The sequence below is a fragment of the Zonotrichia albicollis genome, chromosome 23 (genome assembly GCF_047830755.1).
Source record: "Zonotrichia albicollis isolate bZonAlb1 chromosome 23, bZonAlb1.hap1, whole genome shotgun sequence".
Classification (NCBI taxonomy): Eukaryota; Metazoa; Chordata; class Aves; order Passeriformes; family Passerellidae; genus Zonotrichia; species Zonotrichia albicollis.
The window spans coordinates 1,908,522-1,936,133 of NC_133841.1; the positions used below are offsets into that span (position 1 = coordinate 1,908,522).

A 27,612-nucleotide genomic window follows, 5' to 3' on the forward strand; every position below is an offset into this window, starting at 1 on the left:
TGGATCGTGGGATGGAACGGATCAAGAACCTGAACCCACTGAACAAAGCAGAACAAGGTTTTAAACAAGGGGAACTGAGCCCTGGCACAGCCAGTAGATGCTTCACTGTTAATTTTAATTTAGAGGCCCAACAGTGAATCTGGAGTTTAAAGCTGTGCTATCAAATGGCATGTCAAAATAAAAACTGCCATTTAGGTTTGTGCATCGTCATACAGGATTCGTTGCAAATGGTTTTTGGCTATGTGGCTTTGTCTTCTCTGCATAGCTTTCTGAAGGAACTGCTGGGATTGGGTTCAAGCTAAAATTCAGCCTCAGCTGAATTTTAATAATGAATAAAAATAATATAATAATATATATACTATATATATTATTATATTATTTTATTTATATACTATACTATACTGTAATGTAATATAATAGTATAGTATAATATTATAGTATAGTATAATAATTATATATTATATTATATATATACTATATATTATATATATAATATAATATAATATAATATAATATAATATAATATAATATAATATAACATAATATTATATAATATTATATAATATAGTATAGTATATACTATATAGTATAATATTATATAGTATAATATTATATAATTAATATATATATTATATATATTATATACATACATTACATTATTGTATTATATTATATTACATTACATTGCGTTACATTATTTATTATAATATTATATATAATAATAAATATATAACAATATACTAGTAAATAATTAATAATATATAACAAAAATATAATAATATGATAAATAAATAATTATAATCTTCACTACAAGAAGATCTACAAAACATTATAATGACATGGAGAGAAAGAGCCTCAATGGGTACAATGCAACAAGTACATTTATTCTGCAAAGGTTGATGCTAAGGATTTTTTTCCAAGTATTTTACCACATTCTGGGTAAAGCTTTTTGTGCACCACAGCCAGACTCGATTAACAAAGGCCTCCCATGCAAAACCATTTAATTCAGTCCCTTCACTAACCTGGAGGTTTTCCTGCCCCAGAGTGGGATGCACAATTGATGACTGGACCCCAAATCCTCCCCATGGGGAATGATATCCCTGCAATTGTCAAGACCTTGATTACAGCATTGTCTTTGCATCTCTTATCTCCACTCTGCATAAAACCCTTTGTTAAACACCGATGTCCCCGAGTTTCTGTGCTGAGCTTCTGGCTAAGTAAAACACCCTCCAGCAATGACTGTGTTCAGAAGGTCAAAGGCACGGAATTGAGGCGGAATTTGGTGTACACTCGGGTTTGTACAATAAGGTGTGTATTTAAAGGTGGAAAGCAGGATGTGTTGAGTGGTTAACTCTCTGGTTCCCTGCTGGTATCACTGGGTGTACAGATTATACTAAAGGCTCTTCAGTATTTTCTACCCATCACATAATACAAAAATATGTGCTTCAGCAGGGGAAAAAAAAAAAAAAATTGGCAATTGTTGGCGTGGACCCAAAAGGCATCAAAGGACAGATCCTGAATGGCAGACAGTACAGTCAGTGCAAAAATCAGGTCCTGCAGCATTCCAAGAGAAGCATTGGAGCAGGTTGCCCTGAACAGCTGTGGGAACCCCGTCAGTGACTGAGGACAGGCCAGGCTGGATGGGCTTGGAGCAAACTGGGGTGGTGGAAGCGATGGCAGGGAGGGGAATTGGGTGTTCTACCCAAACCTTTCTGTGATTCTATGATTGTATAACCACTGGATGGGCTTGGAGCAAACTGGGGTAGTGGAAGGTGATGGCAGGGAGGGGAACTGGGTGTTCTACCCAAACCTTTCTGTGATTCTGTGATTGTATAACCACTGGATTCTATGATTGTATAACCACTGGATGGGCTTGGAGCAAACTGGGGTGGTGGAAGGTGATGGCAGGGAGGGGAACTGGGTGTTCTATGAAGTCCCTTCCAACCCAAACCTTTCTGTGATTCTGTGATTGTATAACCACTGGATGGGCTTGGAGCAAACTGGGGTGGTGGAAGGTGATTGTCTGGTTTTCGGCTGTTTGGAGGGCCTGGAAAGGCCCGGAGTGGCCTTGGGGCAGCCCGCGTATCAAAGGACGAGAAGAGGCTTCAGTTCTTCTTTCGGTTTTTATGTTTATTAATTGTTTATCTAAAAGATTTTCTCTCGGCCCGACAGAGCTCTGCTCAGCAGTCAGCCATGAGCACACTCCCTGCCCTCCGGACAGTCACCTATCTTTATACCCATTGTTACGTGTACAATATTTATCATTTTTCCCCAATCCTTTTTATTTTTATTGTCCGGTGCACTTTCAGTAATGACCAATCCCAAAGTGCCACCATCACCACAGAAGATGGAGGAGAAGAAGAAGAAGAAGAAGGACAGGACACGCCCCAATTCCTCCATCTTACTTCTCTAAACCCCCCTGTACAGAAATCCTAAACCCTGTGTCTCACCCTCTAATTAACCAATCCCTTCACCATTCACCCCAGTGAAACCCTCCTATCCTCATACAGGTGTCGTCTCCTGTGTAGGATCAAAGTGCAGCCACCAGACACTTCTGGAACATTCCAGGACTCCCGAGCCCCCCAAGGGTGCTCTCGGTGGCACCTCAGTCCTGAGGTGCTGAGATCCCACAGGTGATGGCAGGGAGAGGAGCTGGGTGTTCTACAAGGTCCCTTCCAACCCAAACCTTTCCGTGATTCTGTGATTGTATAACCACTGGAGGGCAATAATTCCTGTCTTATCATTGAATTCTAACAGCAGCAGGGACACCCTGCTCTTCCCAAAAAACTCAAACACCGCCAGTGAACTGACGAGCTCCCTTTTCCCTCTCTGAAAAATGCTGTCTCCAAGTTCCTGATACACGTTTAACGCCTCATTTGGGGCAGGAAAAAATGGTTAGAGCCCATTCTTTTCCTCAGGAAAGTCTGTCAATTCCTCCTTCCTTCTATAGGAGGGGTCAGTCCCAATATTTTCGAGGGAATGATGCTCAGCAGGTTGGAACAGGAATCTGTCATGCCAGGGGAAGGGAGAACTTTGTGCTCTCACCTGGGACACCAGGTCACCAATACATGCAACAGTTTGTCAGACAGAATTAAAAACCCTTTCAAGCCATTCAGAATTCCTTTTTCTCTTCCCAGGTGAGGTGGCCAGAGCAGGAGAGGTGACAGCACAGAACAGATGGCACAGAGAAGCCTGTCCTGTTCTTGATGGGACAGACTGTGCCTCGTGTAAGCTGAGGGTTTTTCCTTCACTCCACAGATTTCCCAGTGTATTTTGCATGCTGGTTTTGTTGGTTTGGGTTTTAGTTTGGTTTTTTTGGTGGGTTTTTTTTTTTTTTTGGCTTAAGACACGTTGTTCAACAGAGCCTTTTCCATTTTTTTCTGAATAGAGCCCACTATTCTAGGGGAATTTTCATCCAATGACCACTAAAAGAAAGGAAAGCACAGGAGTGAAAATCAAGAAGTTCAATCACCTCAGAAGCACTGGCTGCGTATTTTTTTAGGAATATTGAATAAATAGATTACTGTGGGGGTTCCCCCTCACCCCCTGCAGAATACCTCTGAGGGTACATTGAGGACTTTTTTAGGACTCCAACTGAACTTGGATCCATTAAAACGCGGATCCAAGTTCAGTTTTCCCCAGAATTTCTCCCTGCAGAGAATTCAGCCCAGGGGAGGCTCGGGCAGGCCCAGATTTCCCGTGAGGAGTTTCATTGAGTGGTTCCTCACCCTGTGCTTTTCCAGGCCTTGGTGCTCCCACCCCACATTCCCTGCCCAGCACAACCTCCCACAGCAGCTTCCCAACCTTCCCCTGAAGGATTTGGGCAGAAGGAAGGCTGGAGGATGAGGAAAAGGAGGAGAAAAGAGGAGGCACCCGCAGGTGAATCAGGAAACTCTCAATCTGCAAATGCTTTCCTCTCCCCCTGAGCTACACCCTCTGCTTCCCATGGGCATTCCCAGCAGGAATTCCCTGCTCATTTACCATCCCAGCAAAGCTTAATTAATCCCAGCACAAAACCCCACATCCTCCCAAAATCCTCCTCCCTTTCCTCACCAACTCCCTCTGCTGGGAACCAACGCGGAGCCTGCACACGCCTTGGAGGGGAAAACCTGGGAATTCCGGGTTCCCAACCGCATTTTTGGGGATAAAAAGACGTAAAAGGGGAGGGGGCACCCGGATTTGAACCGGGGACCTCTTGATCTGCAGTCAAATGCTCTACCCCTGAGCTATACCCCCACCTGCGCAGGTTGGGCAGGTGAGGCTGCTTGTGGCCACGTGAGGTTCCCCGTGGCCAGGTGAGGCTCCTCATGGCCAGGTGGGGTTCCTTGTGGCCAGGTGAGACTCCTCATAGCCAGGTGAGGTTCCTCGTGGCCAGGTGAGGCTGCTTGTGGCCAGGTAAGGTTCCCTGTGGCCAGGTGAGGCTTTTCATAGCCAGGTGAGGCTCCTCATGGCCAGGTGAGGCTTTTCATAGCCAGGTGAGGCTCCTCGTGGCTAGGTAAGGTTCCCTGTGGCCAGGTGAGGCTCCTCATGGCCAGGTGAGGTTCCCTGTGGCCAGGTGAGGTTCCCTGTGGCCAGGTGAGGCTTTTCATAGCCAGGTGAGGCTCCCTGTGGCCAGGTGAGGCTCCTCGTGGCCAGGTGAGGCTTTTCATAGCCAGGTGAGGTTCCCTGTGGCCAGGTGAGGCTCCTCATGACCAGGTGAGGCTTTTCATAGCCAGGTGAAGCTCCTCATGGCCAGGTGAGGCTCCTCCTGGCCAGGTGAGGCTCCTCGTGGCCAGGTGAGGTTCCTCATGGCCAGGTGAGGCTCCTCATGGCCAGGTGAGGCTCCTTGTGGCCAGGTGAGGCTGCTTGTGGCCAGGTGAGGTTCCCTGTGGCCAGGTGAGGCTGCTTGTGGCCAGGTGAGGTTCCTCATAGCCAGGTGAGGTTCCTCATGGCCAGGTGAGGCTTTTCATAGCCAGGTGAGGTTCCCTGTGGCCACTGACGTGGCTCTGTCACATTCCAGGGGTGGCTGTCACACTCCAGCTGCTCCCAGCCCTGCCTGGCACACCCAGCCCTCCCTCACTGCCCTCACACCAGGGCTCTCAGCACGTTCCTGGGTAAGGCAGGTACTGAATTCCCTCTAAAAAACCCCAAATGTGGCTCAAATGAAAGGAACATTTCCAACACTGACTTTAAAATGTCACCACAGGCTCTGGTTGGTCTCACTGTCCTCACACCAGGGCTCTCAGCATGCTCCTGGGTAAGGCAGGTACTGAATTCCCACCTGGTTCCCTCTAAAAAACCCCAAATGTGGCTCAAAGGAAATGAACATTTCCAATGCTGACTTCAAAATGTCACCACGTAGCTCTGGAGGTCTCGGGGTGTGTGCCCAGCCTGGCTCAGGAATTACTGCAACACCAAAAATCCTCCCCAAAATGTTTAATCCAACTCTGGAAGCCACAGGGAAATCCTTCAGAAAGCGGGAATGTTAGAACTGACCCACAAAAGCAGATTTATTGGGGTGGTTGCTTACATGGAGCAGGTCCCTGTGATGCTTTCAGAAGGCTGAGCTGGAACTGAGGCCAGAATTCCAGAATAAAGCAGGGATTTATTGAAAGCATCTCCTCCATGGATCCACCTGGGGCAGCACAAGAGCCCAGCCAGGGCTGCACCCAAGGTGAACCCAAAAGGGTCACAAAATGAACCCAAAATGGTCACAAAATGAATCCAAAATGGTCACAAAATGAACCCAAAATGGTCACAAAATGAACGAAAAGGGTCACTAAATGAACCCAAAATGGTCACAAAATGAACGAAAAGGGTCACTAAATGAACCCAAAATGGTCACTAAATGAACCCAAAATGGTCACTAAATGAACCAAAAGGGTCACTAAATGAACCCAAAAGGGTCACTAAATGAACCCAAAATGGTCACAAAATGAACCCAAAATGGTCACAAAATGAACCAACAGGGTCACAAAATGAACCCAAAATGGTCACAAAATGAACCCAAAACGGTCACAAAATGAACCAAAAGGGTCACAAAATGAACCCAAAATGGTCACTAAATGAACCCAAAATGGTCACAAAATGCATGATGACTCACAGGGTCTCTCACCTTTCTAAGTTCTGCTCCATTTAAATATTGGAGTTAATTGTCCAATCTTTGGGTTATGAAGTCCCATCCTTGTTTTTCTCTCTCCAGCCCACGGTGTTTGTGCTCTTGGGGCTGAGATTTGGGTCATTTGTCCTTGGTGCCAGCTGGAGCAGGAATTGTTTTGTCTCCCTGCTCTGTGCTCACCATCCCCTCGTACAAGCCCAGACCCCACACACTAAAGCAGCACAGAATCCATAAAAATATAAAAATTAAAACCTAAGGCACCACCTGCACTTCTGGAATGATGGTCACTGCTTGGGGAGACAGAAATCTCCTCCAGCTGCAGGTTTGGGGTGTTGGGATCACCCCCAGAGCAGCGCTGGGCCCTTCCAGAGAATGATCCACGTGTGCTCAGCTGCTCCAAAACTCTGGAAACAGAGCCAGTGACCCTCGGCATGCGCAAATCCTTGGCCAGGTTTGCTCCTGCTGCCTGCACCCGGCTCTGGAATATCCAGGAATATTCAGGAATATCCAGGAAGGGTCAGAGAGGTTTAAAAACCCCGCCCAAAGCGGGGATTTGTGCAGCCTTGCCTGGGATGGTGCTGCTGAATCCAGGAGGTGTCGCTGCCTTCCCGCTCTGAGCGCAGCGCGGAAACGCCGGGAATGGCACAGGAACGTCGGGAGTGGCACAAAAGGAATCAGGAATGGCACAGGAACATCGGGAATGGCACAAAAGGAATCAGGGATGGCACAGGAGAAACAGGGAATGGCACAGGAACGTCGGGAGTGGCAAGAAAGGCATCGGGAATGGCACAGGAACGTCGGGAGTGGCACAAAAGGAATCAGGGATGGCACAGGAACATCGGGGATGGCACAGGAACGTCGGGAATGGGACAAAATTACAGGGAATGGCACAGGAACATCGGGAATGGCATAAAATTATTGGGAATGGCACAGAAGGAATAGGGAATGGCACAAAATCATCAGCGATGGCACAGGAACATCGGGAATGGCACAGAACATCAGGAGTGGCACGAAAGTAATCAGGGATGGCACAGGAACGTCGGGAATGGCACAGGAACGTCGGGAATGGCACAAAATTATCGGGAATGGCACAGGAGGAACAGGGAATGGCACAAAATCATCGGGGATGGCACAGGAACATCGGGAATGGCACAAAAGTAATCAGGGATGGCACAGGAACGTCGGGAATGGCACAGGAACGTCAGGAGTGGCACAGGAGGAATAGGGAATGGCACAAAGTCATCAGAGATGGCACAGGAACATCAGGAATGGCACAAAATCATCGGGAATGGCACAAAAGGCATCAGGGATGGCACAGAAATGTCGGGAATGGCACAGGAGGCATCGGGAGTGACCCAGAATCACCAGGAATCTCCAGAAGAGCAGCAGGGAACAGCTCGGTGCCAGCTGGAAATGGGAATTGCCCCTTTTCCTGCCCCGATTTGGGGGCAGGGCTGGAGGTGGGAATTGCCCCCTTTTCCAGCCCTGTGATTTGGGGTCAGGGCAGGCATTCCAGGCACCAGGGACCCACACCAGAGCCCCAAAGCCACCCCACGGTCACCTGTGGGTCACCTGGGAGCCCAGGGGTGAAGTTCCCCCGTCCTGTGGGCCAGGAAATCCCAGCTCCCACCCAAACCATTCCTCCTTTTGCTCCAGGAGCACCACAAACAGATTTCTCCAATTCTGGGAGCTCCAGCACAAAGGCACAGACCCCTCCCAGCTCCCCTCAGACTCAGGATCACGAAAATTTGAGCCACTCCAGGGATTCTTCAGGAACCTTCCTGAAAAACACAACTCAAACCCCCCAATCCCATTTTCCAGCTGGGATTTCCCATGAAATCACCTCCCAGCACAACCCTGCTCCTGTTTGGAATGAAAACACCACGGAGTTGGTACAAGGAGTTTTATTTTGTATCCCTGGCCAGGGGCAGGATCGGGATCAGGCGATGCTGCCGGCGTTGGAGGCGATCCTGGGCCACAGATCTGCACATTCCTTGGCCACGGGGCCTGTGATGGCTGAGCCTGGAAAACAGGGACAACAACAACAGCCCATGGTCAGAGAGGCTCACCTGGTCCCACAGAAGCTGTGGCTGCCCCTGGAAGCGTCCAAGGCCAGGCTGGAGCACCCTGGGATAATGGGAGATATCCCTGGGGATGAGCTCTGAGCTCCCTTCCAACCAAACCACTCTGGAATTCTGTGATTTAGAGCTCAGGGGTGGTTCAGGGCAGCATTTCCCAGCCAAAATCCCACTCTCTGAGGGGAACCTTGAGTCCTTTTTCCATTTTTTTCTAACTGCCAGGCTCACCTTTCATTTCTCCTTTGTTATTTACAATCACTCCCGCGTTGTCCTCGAAGTACAGGAACACCCCATCTTTTCTCCTGTAGGATTTCCGCTGCCTGATCACCACTGCTGGATGCACTGGGAGGAAAAAGTGTCACAGCCCTCAGGAAAAACACACATTCCACAGGAATCAAACCAGATTCAGGGTGGGTGTTGTTTTGCACCTTGTATTTGTGGTGTTTTACTCAAAAGTTACACTTTATAGTCAACAATCCCATTAAAACTGACTGTGAAATACCTGCTCCATCTACACTTGGAAAACCCAGGTTTTTCCTAGTTTTGGACTTTTATTTTGAAGTAAATTATTAATTCACAAACAATATTCAGCAAAAACTCCTCCAGAGCAGGAGCAAACCCATGGCAGGGGGTGCACCTGGATGAGATTTAAGGTTCCTTCCCATCCAAATCATTCCATCATTTTTAATTTTATGGATCCACGTAACATTATTTCTCTTTTACTGATGGACAGCTGAGCTCAGGAGGGGATTTAGGGAAGGAATTCCTCCCTGGCACAGGTTACCAGAGCAGCTGTGGCTGTCCCTGGATCCCTGGAAGTGTCCAAAGACACCTGGGACAGTGGAACATGGATGGGGTTGAAGGTCCCTTCCCACCCAGCCCATTCCAGGATTCCCAAACCCTCTGTCCCACCGCTGATTGAAATCAACAGCACCAGCAGCTGCCACTTCACCCAAAAGCGGCGCCTTTGCTCTGCCCTTCCACGACAACTCCCTGAGCCACGGCACGGACCCAACGAGTGCTTTAGAGAAGGGGGGGAGGTGACTCGGGGACCCTCCGGGGACAATTCGGGGCGGCAATGGTGGCACTCACCCTTCTTCCTCAGCTCCGGCTTGCCCTTCTTCACCGTGGCCATCACCATGTCACCCACGCCGGCCGCCGGCAGCCGGTTCAGGCGGCCCTTGATGCCCTTCACGGAGATGATGTAGAGGTTCTTGGCCCCTGCGGAGAGCGGCGCCGCCGTTATCCCGGGATACCGGGGAGCAGCACCGCCCTTATCCCGGGATAGCCGGGGACACGTCCCACTATAGGGACACCCCACGGCACTGCCACTACCACGGGCCCAGCGAGAGATTTCAGAAGGAAAACGGAGGTTTGGGAATGCAGGGAACACCTCACCGTGGGGTTACTGAGGGGGCCTTTCCCGAGGGGCTCTCCCGGTTCCTGAGGGGCTGCCCCGGTTCCCGGCTCGTCCCTCCGGCCGCCCCCGCGGTCCAAGCCCCGCACTCACCGGTGTTGTCAGCACAGTTGATCACGGCCCCCACCGGGAGACCCAGCGAGATGCGGAACTTGGCCCCGGACGAACCTCCGCGTCCTGCGGGTCGAGAAGAGCGTTAAGAGCCTGGTACCGCCTCACGGAGCGGCCGCGGCCTCACGGGGAGGGCGACGGCGCCACGACCCGCGATATCCGCGCCCGCCCGGACTCAGGCGCCTCTTCCCGGGTCCCCGCTGCGCCGGGGCGGCCACGGGGACGCCGGATGGCGGCGGATGGAGCCGGATGGCGGCGGAGAGCGACTCCGGCCTCACCTCTCTTCGACATCTTGGCGGCGGAAGAGGCGGCGGATGTCACGTGACGCGCCCGCCCCGCCTCTCTCCGCTCGTGGCGCTCCCTAGCGGCGGCGGGAAACGCGACACCCTCACCGGCACCGGGGGCACCGGGAGCACCGGGAGGGAGCGACGGGGACGGAAAGAACGACCACGGATAATTGGGGCGAGAAAACTTGGGATTGAAGGGAGGAAAAAAAAAATTAAGCAAAATAAGGGGGCACCCGGATTTGAACCGGGGACCTCTTGATCTGCAGTCAAATGCTCTACCACTGAGCTATACCCCCGCTGGGTAATGGTGGTGGCTGGGTAATATTTTACTGCTCACTGCGCGCCGTTCTGTACGAGAAATGGAGGCTGCGTGCATGTAAATGCGGCCCGCCTGCCTCAAACTGCTCCACTCAATCCCCCGGAAATACCGACAAAAAAACCGAAAAAATGGGTAAAAAGATTAAAAAACACTCTTCGAGGGGGCACCCGGATTTGAACCGGGGACCTCTTGATCTGCAGTCAAATGCTCTACCACTGAGCTATACCCCCGCTCGCGCCCTGCTCCCGCCAGGAATTCCCTCTACAGGCGCCCTGGACCCAAAGGTCACTGGTTCGAGTCCTGCCGCGCCCTCAATGCAAATTTCTTGTGGTTTTTACGCTTTTTTAGCCCTTTTTAGGGGTGTTTCAGCTCGGCGCTGCCTCCCTGGGGGTGTGCGCCCCGCTCGCACGCGCGTTACGTGTGCGCGCACGCGTAGGTGCGCGCCCCGCCCCCGCGGTCCCTCCCCTTTCCTTTTTCCCACCGCCTCCTCCCCTTCCCGACTATTTAAAGTCGCGACATCGCGGGCGGCGGCTCAGTGGAAGAAGAAGAAGGCGGCCGAGGAGGGTGAGAGTGGTTTTTTTTTTTTAATTTTTTTTCCCCCTCCACGCGAGTTTTCCGCCATGAATCCCAACTGTGCGCGCTGCGGGAAGATCGTGTATCCCACGGAGAAGGTGAACTGCTTGGATAAGGTGAGCTCCGCGGGGTGGCACGTGGGGACCGCGACAAGGATTTGGGGTTTTTCCCATAGGATCGCCTCTGCATGGGATGGTTTTTCCCCTCACCCTCATTCCCTGACGGGTTTTCCATGGGATCGCGTTGTTTTGGGGGATCTCCGGTAGGATTTCAGCCCCCCATCCTCCGCGGGTGGCACTTCCTTATGGACGCGGCTGTCCCCCCGCCCTATTCCCGGGAATATTTCCACGCTTCCCACTCCAAACCCCGCTTTTCCCGGGGGGATTTCCACGCTGGATCCCCTCCTGGTGGGACCCCAGGGGATCTGGGTTCCTCCCACCCTCATTTCCCGAGGATATTTCCATGTTCCCCCACCGTGTCCTGGGGGTCCCTGGAGCCCCCGGTGTCCCCATGGTCCCCAAGGGGAGGGGACAGGGACGGAGCTCTTTGCCCTGGGGGCTCCGGCAGCATCCCCAGCTCTTCCTTCCATAGCAAATATTTCTGTTTATTGGAATATCTCCCATTCAAAGGCGGCACATCCGTGTGGAGGCCCAAGGAAAGCAACAGTTAACGCTTCCCTGAAGCCGGGAACCTCATCTGGTTTCCATTATCGAGCTTTTTCCCCCTTTTTTTTTTTTTTTTTCCTCTTTTTTATTTTTTCCAAATCTCCCATCCCAGTTGCTACTTCCCTGTTCCAAAATCCCATCCCTCCACTCCGGGGCTGCCTCCCTTAACCTGGAATATTTTTTTGGAGTATTTTCCCCTCAAAACCCAAGCTCTGGTGGAAGCTGGAGGTGGGGAAGGTGATGGTGGGGCTCCATTCCCGCTGCTCTTCCCATGGGATTTCCTTTACTCTCCTCCCCCTTCTCTCCCAGGCTTCTGGGACAACCAGTTTAGGGACTAAAAAAAGTAACTGGGAAAAGAACACTCCGCTCTCCAGCGGCATTCCTGAGCTCCGGCAGACCCTGTTGCTCGCATTTTTAAGGGATGATGCTTCTTCCTGAGGCCGGGAATGGCTGGGAGCTGAACTATCACCCCTAAATCCTGGGATTTGGGGCTCTGAGTGGCTCTGGGCCCTGGGAGCCTCCAGGAGCTGCTGGGTGTTGGGATTGGGGACAATAGGAAGGGAAAAGAGGTTGAAGGGATAACTGGAAGGGAAGGGAGGGTTTGGGATTTGTGGATATTTTAGAGGGAAAAGGGTTTGGGGGCTGTAGATATTTGGAAAGGAAAAGGAGGTTTGGTATTGTAGATATTTGCTAGAGAAAGGGTTTTGGGATTGTAGATATTTGGTAGGAAAAGGGGTTTGGGATTGTAGATATTTGGTAGGAAAAGGGGTTTGGGATTGTAGATATTTGGTAGGAAAAGGGGTTTGGGATCGTAGATATTTGGAAGGGAAAGGGGTTTTGGGATTGTGGATATTTGGAAGGAAAAGGGGTTTGGGGGTTGTGAAAATCTGGAAGGGCAAGGGGTTTGGGAGATGTGGATAAAAGGAAGGGAAGAGGGGTTTGGGGTTGTGAAAATGTCAAGGGAAGGGGGGATTGGGGATAACTGGAAGGGAAAAGGGGTGCTGGGATTGTGGGTATTTGGAAAGATTTGGGGATTGTGGATATTGGGAAGGGAATGTTGGGGTTGGGGCTGACAGGAAAGGGGTGTTGGGATTGGGGATAACTGGAAGGGAAAAGGAGTGCTGGGATTGTGGATATTTGGAAAGATTTGGGGATTGTGGATATTGGGAAGGGAGTGTTGGGGCTGACAGGAAAGGGGTGTTGGGATTGGGGATAACTGGAAGGGAAAAGGAGTGCTGAGATGGGGGATATTTGAAGAGATTTGGGGATTGTGGATATTTGGAAGGGAAGGGGGGTTGGGGATAACTGGAAGGGAAAAGGAGTGCTGAGATGGGGGATATTTGAAGAGATTTGGGGATTGTGGATATTTGGAAGGGAAGGGGTGTTGGGGATAACTGGAAGAGGAGCGTCAGGATTGAGGCCGACCGGGAGGGAAGGGGGATCCCAGGATTGCCGGCAGGGAAGGGGATGAGCCGGGGCTCTCTGAGCTCCAGGAGAGGCTCGGTTCCAGCTGTGGGAGCCGGCAGGAGCCCGCAGTCACCATCTTGTCCTCCTCGGGCTCCTCACCCACTTCCTCTTCCGAAGAGCCGGGGCTCGGCCCGCTCGTGGTGCGGCTCACCCCGCCCCGGAGCGCCTCCGGCTGCCCTTTTCCCGGAACGCTGCCCCAGTTCCCATCAAACCGTGGGCAGGCCTTGGAGTGCCTCTGGCCCTGCTTGGAATTCCTGTGTCCCTGCTTCTCCTGGCCCTTGGAATACCTCTCTCTGTCCCTGCTTTTCCTGGCCCTTGGAGTACCTCTGGCCCTGCTTTTCCTCTGTCCCTGCTTGAAATTCCTGTGTCCCTGCTTTTCCTGGCCCTTGGAATTCCTCTATCTCTCTTTTTACTGGCCCTTGGCTACTCTCTCTGTCCCTGCTTTTCCCAGCCTTTAGAATTGCTCTATTCCTCCTTTTTGTGGCCCTTGGAATACCTCTCTCTGTCCCTGCTTTTCCTGGCCCTTGGAATTCCTCTGTCCCTCTTTTTACAGGCCCTTGGCTACTCTCTCTGTCCCTGCTTTTCCCGGGCCTTGGAGTTCTTCTAGTCTTCTGCTTTTCCTGGCCCTTGGAGTGCCTCTGTCCTTGCTTGGAGTTCCTCTATCTTTGCTTTTCCCAGCCCTTGGAGTTCCTATGTCCCTGCTTTTCCCAGCCTTTGGAGTTGCCTCTATCCCTGTGTGGAGTTCCTCTCTCTGTCCCTGCTTTTCTTGGCCCTTGGAATTCCTCTATCCCTCTTTTTACAGGCCCTTGGCTACTCTCTCTGTCCCCGCTTTTCCCAGCCTTTAGAATTGCTCTATTCCTCCTTTTCTTGGCCCTTGGAGTACCTCTCTCTGTCCCTGCTTTTCTTGGCCCTTGGAATACCTCTATCCTTCCTTTTCTTGACCCTTGGAATTCCTCTATCCCTCTTTTTACTGGCCCTTGGCTACTCTCTCTGTCCCTGCTTTTCCCAGCCTTTAGAATTGCTCTATTCCTCCTTTTCCTGGCCCTTGGAATACCTCTATCCTTCCTTTTCTTGGCCCTTGGAATTCCTCTATCCTTCCTTTTCTTGACCCTTGGAATTCCTCTATCCCTCTTTTTACAGGCCCTTGGCTACTTTCTCTGTCCCTGCTTTTCCCAGGCCTTGGTGTTCTTCTAGTCCTGCTTTTCCTCACCCTTGGAATGCCTCTGTCCTTGCTTGGAGTTCCTCTATCTTTGCTTTTCCTGGCCCTCGGAGTTCCTCTGTCTCTGCTTTTCCCAGGCCTTGGATTTCTTCTAGTCCTGCTTTTCCTGGCCCTTGGAGTGCCTCTGTCCTTGCTTGGAGTTCCTCTATCTTTGCTTTTCCCAGCCCTTGGCATTCCTCTCTCTTGTCCCTGCTTTTCCTGGCCCTCGGAGTTCCTATGTCCCTGCTTTTCCCAGCCTTTGGAGTTGCCTCTATCCCTGTGTAGAGTTCCTCTCTCTGTCCCTGCTTTTCCTGGCCCTTGGAATTCCTCTATCCTTCCTTTTCTTGGCCCTTGGAATTCCTCTATCCCTCTTTTTACTGGCCCTTGGCTACTCTCTCTGTCCCTGCTTTTCCCAGCCTTTGGAGTTGCCTCTATCCCTCTTTTTACTGGCTCTTGGAGTACCTCTCTCTGTCCCTGCTTTTCCTCTATCTCTGCTTTTCCCAGGCCTTGGTGTTCTTCTAGTCCTGCTTTTCCTCACCCTTGGAATGCCTCTGTCCCTGCTTGGAGTTCCTCTATCCTTGCTTTTCCCAGGCCTGGGAGTTTCCTTCTCTGTCCCTGCTTTTCCCAGCCTTTGGAGTTGCCTCTATCCCTGTGTGGAGTTCCTCTCTCTGTCCCTGCTTTTCTTGGCCCTCGGAATTCCTCTATCCTTCCTTTTCTTGACCCTTGGAATTCCTCTATCCCTCTTTTTACAGGCCCTTGGCTACTCTCTCTGTCCCTGTTTTTCCCAGCCTTTGGAATTCCTCTATTCCTCCTTTTTCTGGCCCTTGGAGTACCTCTCTTGGTCCCTGCTTTTCCTCTGTCCCTGCTTGGAATTCCCGTGTCCCTGCTTTTCCTGGCCCTTGGAGTACCTCTGTCCCTGTTTGGAGTTCCTCTATCTTTGCTTTTCCTGGCCCTCAGAGTTCCTATGTCCCTGCTTTTCCCAGCCTTTGGAGTTGCCTCTATCCCTGTGTGGAGTTCCTCTCTCTGTCCCTGCTTTTCTTGGCCCTCGGAATTCCTCTATCCTTCCTTTTCTTGGCCTTTGGAATTCCTCTATCCCTCTTTTTACAGGCCCTTGGCTACTCTCTGTGTCCCTGCTTTTCCCAGCCTTTGGAATTCCTCTGTTCATCCTTTTCCTGGCCCTTGGAGTACCTCTCTCTATCCCTGCTTTTCCTCTATCTCTGCTTTTCCCAGGCCTTGGTGTTCTTCTAGTCCTGTTTTTCCTGGCCCTTGGAATGCCTCTGTCCTTGCTTGGAGTTCCTCTATCTTTGCTTTTCCTGGCCCTCGGAGTTCCTCTCTCTGTCCCTGCTTTTCCTGGCCCTCAGAGTTCCTATGTCCCTGCTTTTCCCAGCCTTTGGAGTTGCCTCTATCCCTGCGTGGAGTTCCTCTCTCTGTCCCTGCTTTTCCCAGCCTTTGGAGTTGCCCCTATCCCTGTGTGGAGTTCCTCTCTCTGTCCCTGCTTTTCCCAGCCTTTGGAGTTGCCCCTATCTCTGTGTGGAGTTCCTCTCTCTATCCCTGCTTTTCCCAGCCTTTGGAGTTGCCTCTATCCCTGTGTGGAGTTCCTCTCTCTGTCCCTGCTTTTCCCAGCCCCTGGAGTCCCTGTCCCTGTTTTTCCTGGGCAGAGTCCGAAGGGCAGCCGGGCTGTGCTGGCAGCAGGAGGGCACAGCCCCAACCTTGGGATGTGCCTTTGCTGCCAGAACCAGGGAAACCCCACTTCCCTTTGGGATTTATGGAAAACCCTGAGCCTGACCCCTCTCCCCACAGCCCTGACGTGCCCCGAGTGGCTTTGGGGACATCGCTGTCCCTGCCCCCACGGGGACAGTGCCACTGCTGGCTCTGGCTTCCGCAGGGGAAGTGACACCCGAGGGCTGGGCTGGGCTCACCCTGAGCTGAGTCTCACCCTGGGCTCGTCTCCTTCAGCCCAGGGGCTTCCTCTGGGTGTTATCCTAAATCCAGGGGTCCCTGTGTTAATGGGGTTTGCTCCCCAGGTTATGGGGTTTGCCCCAGGTATGGTGCAAAGGCTTTGCCTGGTCGGAAAAGAGAAGCAGTGGCTGCCCCTGGATCCCTGGAAGTGTCCAAAGCCAGGCTGGACAGGGTTTGGAGCACCCTGGGACAGTGGGAAATGTCCCTGCCCATGGCAGAGTGGGACTGGATGAGTTTGGAGGTTCCTTCCATCCCAAACCATTCCATAATTCCTTCATTTCCCCAGCGTGTATTATCTCTGACCCACTCACCTGCATAACCTGGAAAGTTTTAGAGCTGTTTTCCTTTAAATCTGTCATTTTCCACTGAGGTTATGTTGGTCAGAAGAGTTTCCAAAATGTGTGTTCGCACGTAGAACTAAAATCCTGTCCAGCCTGCTGGGATGTGGGGTCACCTGGGATCCCCTCCAGGCTCAGGATTGGGAAGCACAGGGAGTTCATCCTCCCCCAAACCCCATTTGGATCCTGTCCTCTTTCCAGAGCGAGCAGAACGTTCCTGGAAGCTGAAATAACTCCTGCTCCCCTGTGTCCAGCCCTGCTCCAGCCTCCTTTTAGCGCTGCCTCAGATTTTGTGGATCCAGCATTAATTCCACTCTGTCTGTGAGACAGGGAGTGTGGCAGCGAGGCTGAGGACAGGGAAAATGCTCCATGGGTACTTCCCAAAGGATCCCAGATCCTAAATCTCTTCCCAAATCCCTTGGGAAGAGCCTCGGGCTGGGAATGGCCGTGCTGAGCAATTCCTGGTGGGAACTGGGGCAGGAATGTGCTGGGAATGCTCTGGGATGGGAGCAGAGCGTGCCAGAGTCCTGCTGTGGGATTGGGATCAGAGGCATCTGCAGGATCTCAAATCTCCCTGGATTTGGGATTGGGGTTGTTTCCCTGCTGGATCAGAGGGATTTGCTGTTCCTGGATTTGGGATTGGGATCAGAGGGATCTGCTGCTGCTCCTGGTTCAGGGATTGGGGCTGTTCCCTGCTGGATCCCAGGGATCTGCTGCTGTTCCTGGAGCTGGAATTGGGATTCTTTCCCTGCTGGATCAGAGGGATTTGCTGCCCCTGCATTTGGGACTGGGGTTGTTTCCCTGTTGGATCCCAAAGATCTGTTGCTGTTCCCAGATTTGGGATTTAGGATTATTTCCTTGCTGGATCAGAGGGATTTGCTGCTTTTGCATTTGGGATTGGGGTTTTTCCTCTGCTGGATCCCAGGGATCTGTTGCTGTTCCCAGATTTGGGATTTAGGATTATTTCCTTGCTGGATCAGAGGCATTTGCTGCTTTTGAATTTGGGATTGGGGTTTTTCCTCTGCTGGATCCCAGGGATCTGCTGGCTGTGCCAGATCCTCCTGGGAGCTGGGCCATTCCTTGAGGAGAAGGCTCTGGGGTTGTGCTGCCTCTCAGTTTCCCCCCTTGCAGATCCACAGTGCCATCCCTGGCAGCTCCTGAGCCCCAAAAAAACTCAGGATCCAGCCTCTGATCCATCCTGCAGGAGCCCAAAACACTGGGAAAGGGGCAAAACCACTCTGGGAAGGGATGGAGGAGCAAAGCCCCTGCAGCTGGAGGAACAAATCCGTGTCTGAGAGCAATTAAAAGGAGGAGGATTGTCCTCTCCAGGGCTGAGTCACGTCCCCAGAGCCTGGCAGTGTTTGTGCAAGGGGTGTGGCACCTGGGGAGGTGACAGCAGGGCTTGGTCCCTGCGGGGACACAGATCCAGGCTGGCCTTGGAGAGGGGAATCGGCTGCTTGAAGGGTTTAAAGTGGAAATCCCAGCAAAAAGCAGAGCTGGGCACTCTGGGTGTGATGGCTGAGTGTTAAAGGGCACTTGGCTGTGCTCTGATTAGTGCTTGGAGCTGCTAATTGGGCTTTTGGTGGAGTTTTCCCTGATTTTTTGGGGGGTTGCCCTAGGGCAGGACTGAAGGTTTTGCTCCAGGCTGTGCTTTCCCTTTTTCCCTGCTCCAGGAGCAAATTCCCATTCTTCTCTGGGGCCTGGGAATTCCCACCAGACCCCACAAATCCAGATGGAAAAGTGGAGTCTGGACTCTGGCAGGACATTGAACTCGGTCTGTGCAACCTCAGAATGACAAAATCGGAATAATTTTACTCCCAGATCATCAAATCCAACCTTTAACTCCAGCTCTGAGCTGTCCTCGGGCTCCTCCTCAGCTCAGAGCCAAGTGGGAATAATTTCTTTAGGAGCAGCCCTAAAAAAGAACCTTAAAATTCTCCAATTTAGGGTTTGTCACAGCCCAGGGTGTGGGGTCAGGGTCTGGCTTTTTGGGTTTGTGTCTTTCTTGTGCATCTCTGTCTGCTTCCCATGAGAACCTTTTCCTGCTTGGCTCGTGCAGCCTCACCTGACCTGCTCTTCTGGCTGGCACCGAGCAAAGAACAGCAATAAAATAAAATAAAAACTAAACCCAAAGCAGCAGCTTTGAATCTTCAAACACAGCTGTTCCCTCTGCTGTGGTGTCACTTGCAGAAGGAGCTTTTTCTAACCATGAATTCTTGGATTTATGGGAGGAAAAAAAGCCTCCCCTGGCACTTGGGAAGATCAGGAGAGATGGGGTTTGATCCTAAATTAACCAGGATGTTCCCTGTGCTCATTTAACCAATTTTTTTTTTTCATTTATCCAAAAGGATCCTGATTTCTGCTCCCCTCTCCTGGCTGGTCCTGAGCTCTGTGGAGCCAGAATATTTTTTAATATCTAAAAAGGCATTTGGAAACCCCATTTTTGTGCCTGCTCCTTATGCACTGGCAGTTCTTAGAAGGAAAATTTGCTTTTCTCGGGATCACAGGTGGCACTGCTGCCATGCTGGGTGGGAGCTGTGGGGTTCCAGCAGAGTTTTGGGATCCCTGGTGCTGATAGTTGGGGTTTTTTTGTGTTGCAGTTCTGGCACAAATCATGTTTCCACTGCGAGACCTGCAAGATGACCCTGAACATGAAGAACTACAAGGGCTACGAGAAGAAGCCCTACTGCAACGCGTGAGTGCCCGTTGTGGGGGGTCCTGGGGGGTTTTATGGGGGATTTTCTGGGGATCCCTGCTGTGGGAGACCCTCCTCTTTAGGATCCTGCTATGGCGATCTCATGCTGTGGGATTTTCTGGGGGATCCTCCTGTGGGGCCTACTGTGGGATCTCATGTGGGGTCCACTGTGCTGTGGGGTCTCTCCTGTGGGACCTTCCTGTGTGGGGGTCCCCTTCTGTGTGAGATCTCTTGTGTGGAACCCTGATGTGTGGGATCTCCTCCTGTGGGGGACTCCTGTGGAGTCCACTGAGGGCCTCCTGAGCTGTGGAGGTCTTTCCTGTGGGAATCCTCCCGTGGGGGTCTCCTGTGCTGTGGGGATACTCCTGTGTGGGGCCCTGTTGTGTAGGCCTCTCCTATGGGGGGAGGTCTCTGCTGTGAGGATTCTCCTGTGCTGTGGGGTCTCTCCTGTGGGGGAATCCTCCTGTGGGGTCCACTGGGCCTCTCCTGTGCTGTGGGGGTCCCCTTCTGTGGGGGATCCTCACATGGGATCTCCTGTGTGGGACCCTGTTGTGGGGATCCTCCCATGGGGGTCTCCTGTTGTGGGGATCCTCCCATGGGATCTCCTGTGGATTCCACTGAGGGTCTCCTGTGCTGTGGGGGTTCTCTCCTGTGGGGGCCTCCTGTGCTGTGGGGTCTCTCCTGTGGGGGAATCTTCCTATGGGGTCCACTGGGCCTCTCCTGTGCTGTGAGACCCTTCTGTGGGGCCTTCTGTGGGTCTTCTGCTGTGTGGGGGTCCCCTTCTGTGGGGGGCTGTCCTGTGAGGATCATCCCATGGGATCTCCTGTGTAGGGCCCTGTTGTGGGGACGCTCCTGTGGGGAATCTTCCTGTGCTGTGGGACCTTCTGTGGATCTCTGCTGTGGGATCTCCTGTGGGGTCCACGGGGGGGGGATCTCTCCTGGGGTCTCCTCCTGTGTGGGGCCCTGTTGTGGGGATCCTCCTGTGGGATCCTCCTTTGGGACCTCATGCTATGGGGGATCTCCTGTGGGGTTTTGTGGGGGATCCTCCTGTGGGATCTCCTGTGCTGTGTGAGGGTCTCTCCTGTGGGGTTTCCTCTGGGGATCTCCTATGCAGATTTTCTGTGGGTTCTCCTGGATGTTCCTCTCTCAAACTCTGGTCCTTGGGCTCTGTGGGACATCCCAAGTTCTCCAGGAGCAGGAATTCCAGCAGTTCTGGAATTTCTCCAGAAATTTGCTCTGTGCAGGGAACAGACCCTGAAATTCCCTTTGTGCAGAGCTCACCAGGCCGGGCTGGGCTGGGTGCAGCCACCTGAATTTCCTGGCAGGGAAAGAATCCTAAGGTAAATAAACCTGGGAGGTGAAATCCTTGGTGTGGGGGATGGAGGCAGGGCAGGGTGGAGCAAGAGCTCAGGGTCCTTTTTTTATTTCCCTTTATTTTTTTTTTTCCTCTGGGACTCTTTTTTTTTCCTGGGCCCTTTTTTTCCTTGAGCACTTTTTCCTCTGGGCCTTTTTTTTTCCTGGCCCTTTCCACCTGTTCCTGACCACTGAATGTTCCCTTCCAACCTTTATTTTTTTTTCCCCTTATCCAGAAGGACCCTGTGTACCCAAAATGCTTCTTAATATCTAAAAGGCAGCTTGAAAATTTGATTTTTTTTAACTGCTCCTTATGCACTAGCAGTCCTTAGAAGGAAAACTAGAGAATATAATTAATGTAATTAATTTCTTGTGCTGGTTTAGGGTGGTCTGTTCACAGGGTGCTTTAAAAATGCTGATGCTGACAAGATCCCTGTAGGAGTTAGGGAATTTCAGGGTGGTTTGGATGAGAAGGGACCTTAAATCCCATCCAGCCCCATGGGCAGGGAGACTTTTCACCATCCCTGGGTGCCCCAAACTCATCCAAACCCATCCCTGGGACACTTCAGGGATGGAACAACCTGTGAAAGACCCTCACAGGGGGGAATTTCTTCCCAATATTCCTGATTTTACTCTTGAAAGTTTTTATTTTTGCTCTTTAAATTTACTCTTCTGAGTTACACCGAAAGGAGAAGTGGTGAGAGCAGAGCTTGGCCAGACCCTCCCATTTCCGTGGGGGTTTTTTAGGTTGTTTTTTTTTTCTTGCTGGGGGTGGCTGTGGCTTGTCCAAAATCCAAAAATTCAGCTGGGCTGAGAGGAAATTTGTTAAATTCCAATTTGGACAGGGAATGGCATTTCTTGCGGGGGGGTCTCACCAGGGTGACAATGCAAATAACCGGTTGAAAATAAATTGATTTATTTGTGGGGGAACAGCACCGTTGGAGCTCCAGTTTTTTGGGAAAAAAGCAGGAAATTTGGGGGTCTTTTTGGGGAGGATGTTTGTGCTGAGCAGGTGGGTTCTGCTTTTGGGAGGAGTGATGATTTTGGGGTGTCCTGGCAGAGCTGAGCCCCCCCGAGCTGTTCTGAATGTCCTGACCCAAAATTCCCCCCCTGGCCCTGTGGGATTTGCCCATCCCCAGGCTTAGGGTCCTGCTCTGGTGCTCTCCCTGCCAGGGAAGTGGGATAATAATGGGAAATTCCTGACATTCCAAGGAGTCTGCGCAACCTCGGGTTCTCACCCCCCTCTCTGGGGGCTCCCTTTGATGCTGCTGCTGCTTTAACCCTTCCCAGCCCAGCTCTCAGCACAGCAACTGCCCCTAAAAATCCTTTCTTCTTCCCATTTTCCTGGTCTGAAAGCAAAAGGAGCAGCTGGAATTTGCTGGAGGGTTTTCCAGTGTGTTGGGATGTGGAAAAAAAAAAGGGGAAAATTTCATTTGGGGATTTGGGGTTGGTTCTTTCTCAGCTGCTCCCAGCAGAGCTGTGCCTGGCTGGGGACATCCCAGGAGGAGCTCAGCCTTCCCAAATTTCCTGCATTTGGAGGGAAAATGTCCTCTGATCCAGGAGGAGGGGGTGGAAAAGCAACGTTTATCCTGGCAGGGAAGAGGCTGCTTCTCCAAACAGGGTCCTCTCTGTTCGAGCCCGTGGCCCCCTGCCAAATTCCTGAGTTTCTTTCTTGTGGGAGAGCAGGAGGAAAGGAAGAGGGCTGGGCTTCCTCCAGCCAGCCCTGCCATAATTCCAGCAGAAATCTTTGGGAATGGCTGGGTGGCAGATGGGATGGTCCCCAGCCCCCTCCCTGTCCCCAGCTGGGCACTGGGAGGGACTGGTGGCTCACTGGAAGGGACATTCAGGGCTGGGCTGAGCTCTTGGCCTGAGCACTTGGAGCTAAAAGTGGGAGAAGGGAAAATCCAAGGAAGTCTGAGACTTTTCCCAGATGAAAAGTGGGGAAAAGCTGGGTACAAGAGACAGGCAGGGCTGGAATTCCAGCTCCAGTGCTCCTAAAAACACATTTTGTAGAGATTTTATAGCAAATATATATTTCATAAATACTTAAAAATATTTTGTATGTTTGTTATATATATTAAATCTATTTTATATTTTTTTTTAAATATTAAACTTGCTATGCTGAGGCTGAGGGATCAGGGATTGGGATTCCTTCCCTGCTGGATCAGGGGGATTTGCTGTTGTTCCTGGATTTGGGATTGGGGTTGTTTCCCTGATCAGAGGGATTTGCTGTTGTTCCTGGATTTGGGATTGGGATTCTTTCCCTGCTGGATCAGAGGGATTTGCTGTCCCTGGAGCTGGGATTGGGATCAGAGGGATCTGCTGTTGTTCCTGAATTTAGGATTGGGATTCTTTCCTGCTGGATCCCAGGGATCTGCAGCTGCTCCCAGATTTGGGATTGGGGTTGTTTCTGTGCTGATTCAGAGAAATTTGCTGTTCCTGCTCCTGAATTTGGGATTGGGATTCTTTCCCTGCTGGATCAGAGGGTTGTGCTTGCTGCTCCTGAATTTGGGATTGGGCTTGTTTCTCTGCTGGATCCCAGGGATCTGCTGCTTCTTTTGGATTTGGGATTGGGGTTGTTCCCTGCTGGATCAAAAGGATCTGCTGTTCCTGCCCCTGGATTTGGGATTGGGATTGTTTCCCCGCTGGAAATTGGGGGTGGGATTGGGAATTGGGGGTGAGACTGGGGAGATGGGATGGGATGGGATATGGGATGGGATGGATCCTGCTGCACCCAGAGCTGGTGAGCAAATCCCCAATCCCACTGCTGGCCCCAAACCAGCCCTGAGCTTGGCCTGGCTATGGGATTGGCCTCTCCTGGTGCCAGCCAGGACACTGGGACAAATCCTGGGGAAATCCTGTCCTCCACAGAGCTGCTGGGCCCAGCCACCCTGGAAACCCTGAGAGGATCCCAGCCCTCCCCTGTGCCCATTCCCGGTGGGATCTCTGCAGCCTGGGGCTGATCTGGGTGCTGACAAAGGCTCAGTTGATGTTTTAAGCTCGTCCCCAGCCCTGTGAGAGGCAGGATGTGACCTCGGAGCCTCCTGGCAGAGCACAGCCAATTGCTTCCTTTGTTTAACTCTGCTCTGCTGAATCCTCCCCCAAATCGTTCCCAAATCCCTGAGCCAGCTGGGGGGTGTGCAGGGACAGGGAGTGTTTGCATCCAGGGCTGCTCCTGGATGCCAAAATCTGCTTTAAAACCTCAATATAAGCAACACTCAGAGCTCCCGAGGTTTTTCCAAGCACTCACATCATCCATGGGGTTTTTTTGGGATCAGATTCAGGGTTGGGGATGCAGGGTCTGCTCCTGGGGCTCCCAAATCCCATCAGGGCCATGCCAGGCTGCACTCCCAGGAGATTTTAGTGGGGTTCTGGGATTTATCCTCATTTCCAGCTTGGGAAAAGCTCCAGAGGCAGCAGCTCAGGTGTTGCTGGTTGGGATGAGAGGTTTTTTTGGGGGAATGCTGCTTTTAGGGCAGGAATGGAATGGGGTGTGAGTTTTTGGGGATTCACCTCCATCTGGAAGTGGGATCGCTCCAAACCCCTCTCCTGCTGTGGGGTGGGGAATTTGGGGAATACAGATCCCATGGAAACCAGGCACGGTGCTGCTGTGGGAAGGAAGGTCTGGATTCACTCCCTGACATCCCTGTGGAATTTCCCCCTGCCTGGGGAGGTGCTGGAATTGCTGGTGGCCCCCAAAAGAGCCTTTAGCACCCATGGGGCTGCCGGGAGCAGGGGGATCCTTCTCCTGGAGGGGTGAAATTCATCCCCTGGGAATTGCTGGGTTCCTAATGAGGGAGGGATGAACTTCCATCCCTTGGGAATGGCCATGTTCAGAGGGATGAATTTCCATCCCCCAGGAATTGCTGTGCTCAGCTCCCTCCTTCTCCCAGAGAGATGAATTTCCATCTCCAGGGAATTGCCAGGAGGAATGAACTTCCATCCACATGGGAATTGCTGTGCTCAGCCCGCTCCTTCTTCCAGAGGGATGAATTTCCATCCCTTGGGAATCTCCAGGCTCACAGGGATGAATTTCCATCCCTTGGGAATCTCCAGGCTCACAGGGATGAATTTCCTTCCCTGGGAATCTCCAGGCTCACAGGGATGAATTTCCATCCCTGGGCATCTCCAGGCTCAGAGAGATGAATTTCCATCCCCTGGGAATCTCCATGCTCTCAGAGATGAATTTCCATCCCTGGGAATCTCCATACTCGCAGAGATGAATTTCCATCCCTGGGAATCTCCATGCTCACAGGGATGAATTTCCATCCCTGGGAATCTCCATGCTCACAGGGATGAATTTCCATCCCCTGGGAATCTCCACACTCACAGGGATGAATTTCCATCCCTTGGGAATCTCCACACTCACAGGGATGAATTTCCATCCCTGGGACTCTCCATGCTCAGAGGGATGAATTTCCATCCCTTGGGAATCTCCATGCTCACAGGGATGAATTTCCATCCCCAGGAATTGCCTGGCTCAGCCTCAGCCCGCCCCTAATGCCGGCGCCAGACGGGAGCTGAGCCCGGGGAGATTCCTCTGACCTGATTTAGCAGCGCCACAAAAGCTGCCTGCTCTGGGCTGCTGGCAGATTTTGTGGATTTTTTTAGGGTATTTTGGGTTTTTTTGTGGTTTTGAGGGTGGGAAGGGGTCCCTGCCACTGTGGGGATGCTGCCTGTGGGGTTGTGTTTGGGGTCCCTGTGCTGTTGTGTGTGGAATCCTGAATATCCTGAGTTTAAGGGACCCCCAAGGATCATGAGGCTGAGCCCTGCAGACACATGGAGGGATGGGTAGAGGAATGGATAAAAGGGATGGAGGGATGCCAGCAATGAGGAGAGACCCCAAAGTTCCCCACCCAATCCCCCCTGGCTCCATGTTAGCTCCATTCCCAAGATCTCCCTGCTCCTCTCCATCAATCCCTGGGATAATCCCTGTCTGGCTGCTGCTGGGGCTCCTCACACCCACCCTGGGCACTGCAGCAGCCACAGCAGCACCAGCCCAGCGTTCCCAACACCCACCAAAATCTGGATCCCATCCCAGATTCCACCCTGGATCCCTCTCCTCCAGCCTTGGATTCCATTCCCTGGGGGCTGAAGCACCTTCTCCACAGGGAACTGGGGAAAAGCAGTGCCCAATCCCTGGGAAGGATCCCAAATTCCTGAAGGGCTGGAGCTCCTCCTCCCCAGGGAACTGATGGAAAAGCAGTTCCCAATCCTGGGGGAGAATCCTGAGTTTTGTTCATCCCACACCCAGCGCAGACAGCTCCCTCCTGCCTGCCTGCTAACTCAGGGCTGAGCAAAAGCTGCCTCAAATCCTTGAGAGATTTCCTCAAAATCCAAAGGAAACCTAATCCCACCTTCATCCCTGGCTGTCTGCTGCTCCCCCAGGCTGGGCTGGAGCAGGACCCAGCACTGCATTCACTCCAGCCAGGCTGCTGGTTGTTGTTTTCTGGATTGTTTTTCATTCCCTCCTCCTCCTCCCGTGGTTTTCCCTGTTCTCCTGAGCTGCACAGGGATGGAATTCTGCCTTTCCCAGCCCTCCTGGCCAGCAGTGCCTGATCGCTGTTATCAGTGCCCAGGGTAGGGATGCAGTTGCCATGGCAATGGGAGATGCTGGCTGGCAGGGATGGGATGGATCAGGGATGGTGGGGCCAGCAGGAGCAGAGGGGTCATTGTTCCCCTGGATTCATCACTGGTGAGGCCACCCCCCAATTTAGGAGGGTGTCCAGAGGTGTCTGGAGCACAAACCCTGTGAGGAAGCCCTGGGGGAGCTGGGGGGGCTCAGCCTGGAGCAAAGGAGACCCAGGGGTGCCCCCATCACTCTCACAGCTCCTGAAAGGGGCCCGTGCTCAGCTGGGGCTGGGCTCTGTCTGCAGGAACTGACACAGTCACAGCACACGGCCTTGAGCTGCACCAAGGGAAATTGGGGTTGGATAGCAGGAAAAAGTGATTTACAGAAAGTGATAAAGTTCTGGAATGGAGGTGGTGGAGTCACCATCCCTGGGGGTGTTTAACAGAGCCTGGATGTGGCTCTGTGGGCCAGGGTTGGGGTGAAGTGTTGGAGCTGGGGTGGACTCGATGATCTTGGAGGTCTCTTCCAACCTGGTCATTCTGTGAATTCTGGGAATTTTGGGACTGGGTAACCATCCCTAGATGTGTTTAAACAAGGCTGGATTGGCACTGGGTGCCAGGGCTGAGTTGAGGGGTTGGGCCTGGGTTGGACTTGATCTTGAGGGTCTTTTCCAACCCTGTAACTCTGAATTCTGGGAATTTGGGGACCAGGGACTGGGGAGGTGGTGAAGTCGCCATCCCTGGGTGTGTTTAAACAAGGCTGGATTGGCACTGGGTGCCAGGGTTTGGGTGAGGTCTTGGAGCTGGGTTGGACTCAATGATCTCGAAGGTCTTTTCCAACCTGGTCATTCTGTGAATTTTGAGACTGAAGTAACCATCCCTAGGGGTGTTTAACAAAGCCTGGATGTGGCTCTGGGTGCCAGGGTTGAGTTGAGGTGTTGGAGCTGGGGTGGATTCAATGATCTCGAAGGTCTTTTCCAACCCTGTAATTTTGTTTTTCTGTGAGTTCTGTCAATGCTCCGGGCTCTGGCAGAGCTGCTCTGGTTCCAGAGGAGCCTCTGCCCTTGGCTGGGCCGTGTCCCTCTCCATGCCTTTGTTCACATTGGGAATGTTGGATAAAAGCACTGCTGAGCCACAGGGAGAACCCTCAGGGTTTGCAAAAACCTTGGGCAGAGGTGCTGGGAATCACCTCAGAGGGCTGGGAATGCTCTGGGATGGATTCCCAGGGGAATTTGTGATTTGGAGTCTCCCAGAATCCCAGGAATGGCTTGAGCTGGCTCTCCTCACAGGGCTGGGAATGCTCTGGGGTTCCCAGAGGGAATTAATGATCTGGGATCTTCCAGAATCCCAGGAATGGCTTGGGCTGGCTCTCCTCACAGGGCTGGGAATGCTCTGGGATGGATTCCCAGGGGGAATTTTTGATTTGGAGTCTCCCAGAATCCCAGGAATGGTTTGAGCTGGGTCTCCTCCCAGGGCTGGGAATG

The 27,612-nt window shown here is 52.1% G+C and overlaps 2 protein-coding genes and 3 non-coding genes across 5 annotated transcripts in view; 1 reads left to right on the plus strand and 4 right to left on the minus strand.

The window, feature by feature from the left end:
• Positions 1–4,164: 4,164 nt before the first annotated feature.
• On the minus strand, positions 4,165–4,236 carry TRNAC-GCA (transfer RNA cysteine (anticodon GCA)). Its single transcript has one exon. It is a non-coding gene; the product is annotated as a tRNA-Cys (tRNA).
• Positions 4,237–7,985: 3,749 nt separating this feature from the next.
• Positions 7,986–10,128, minus strand: RPL23 (ribosomal protein L23). Its single transcript, XM_074557395.1, has 5 exons — positions 9,982–10,128; positions 9,686–9,769; positions 9,268–9,396; positions 8,404–8,517; positions 7,986–8,119 (listed from the first exon to the last, which is right to left on the minus strand). The coding sequence occupies exons 1-5, from the start codon at positions 9,992–9,994 to the stop codon at positions 8,037–8,039; spliced, it is 423 nt and encodes a 140-aa protein (XP_074413496.1). The 5' UTR covers positions 9,995–10,128; the 3' UTR covers positions 7,986–8,036.
• An 86-nt stretch (positions 10,129–10,214) lies between these two features.
• Positions 10,215–10,286, minus strand: TRNAC-GCA (transfer RNA cysteine (anticodon GCA)). Its single transcript has one exon. It is a non-coding gene; the product is annotated as a tRNA-Cys (tRNA).
• A 181-nt stretch (positions 10,287–10,467) lies between these two features.
• TRNAC-GCA (transfer RNA cysteine (anticodon GCA)) lies at positions 10,468–10,539 on the minus strand. Its single transcript has one exon. It is a non-coding gene; the product is annotated as a tRNA-Cys (tRNA).
• Positions 10,540–10,818: 279 nt separating this feature from the next.
• Positions 10,819–27,612, plus strand: part of LASP1 (LIM and SH3 protein 1) — a 32,087-nt gene continuing 15,293 nt past the window's right edge. Inside the window, exons 1-2 of the mRNA XM_074557394.1 lie at positions 10,819–10,998; positions 19,110–19,204. Of these exons, the coding sequence (XP_074413495.1) occupies positions 10,930–10,998; positions 19,110–19,204 (164 nt within the window). The 5' untranslated portion in view covers positions 10,819–10,929. The remainder of the gene's footprint in view (positions 10,999–19,109; positions 19,205–27,612) is intronic.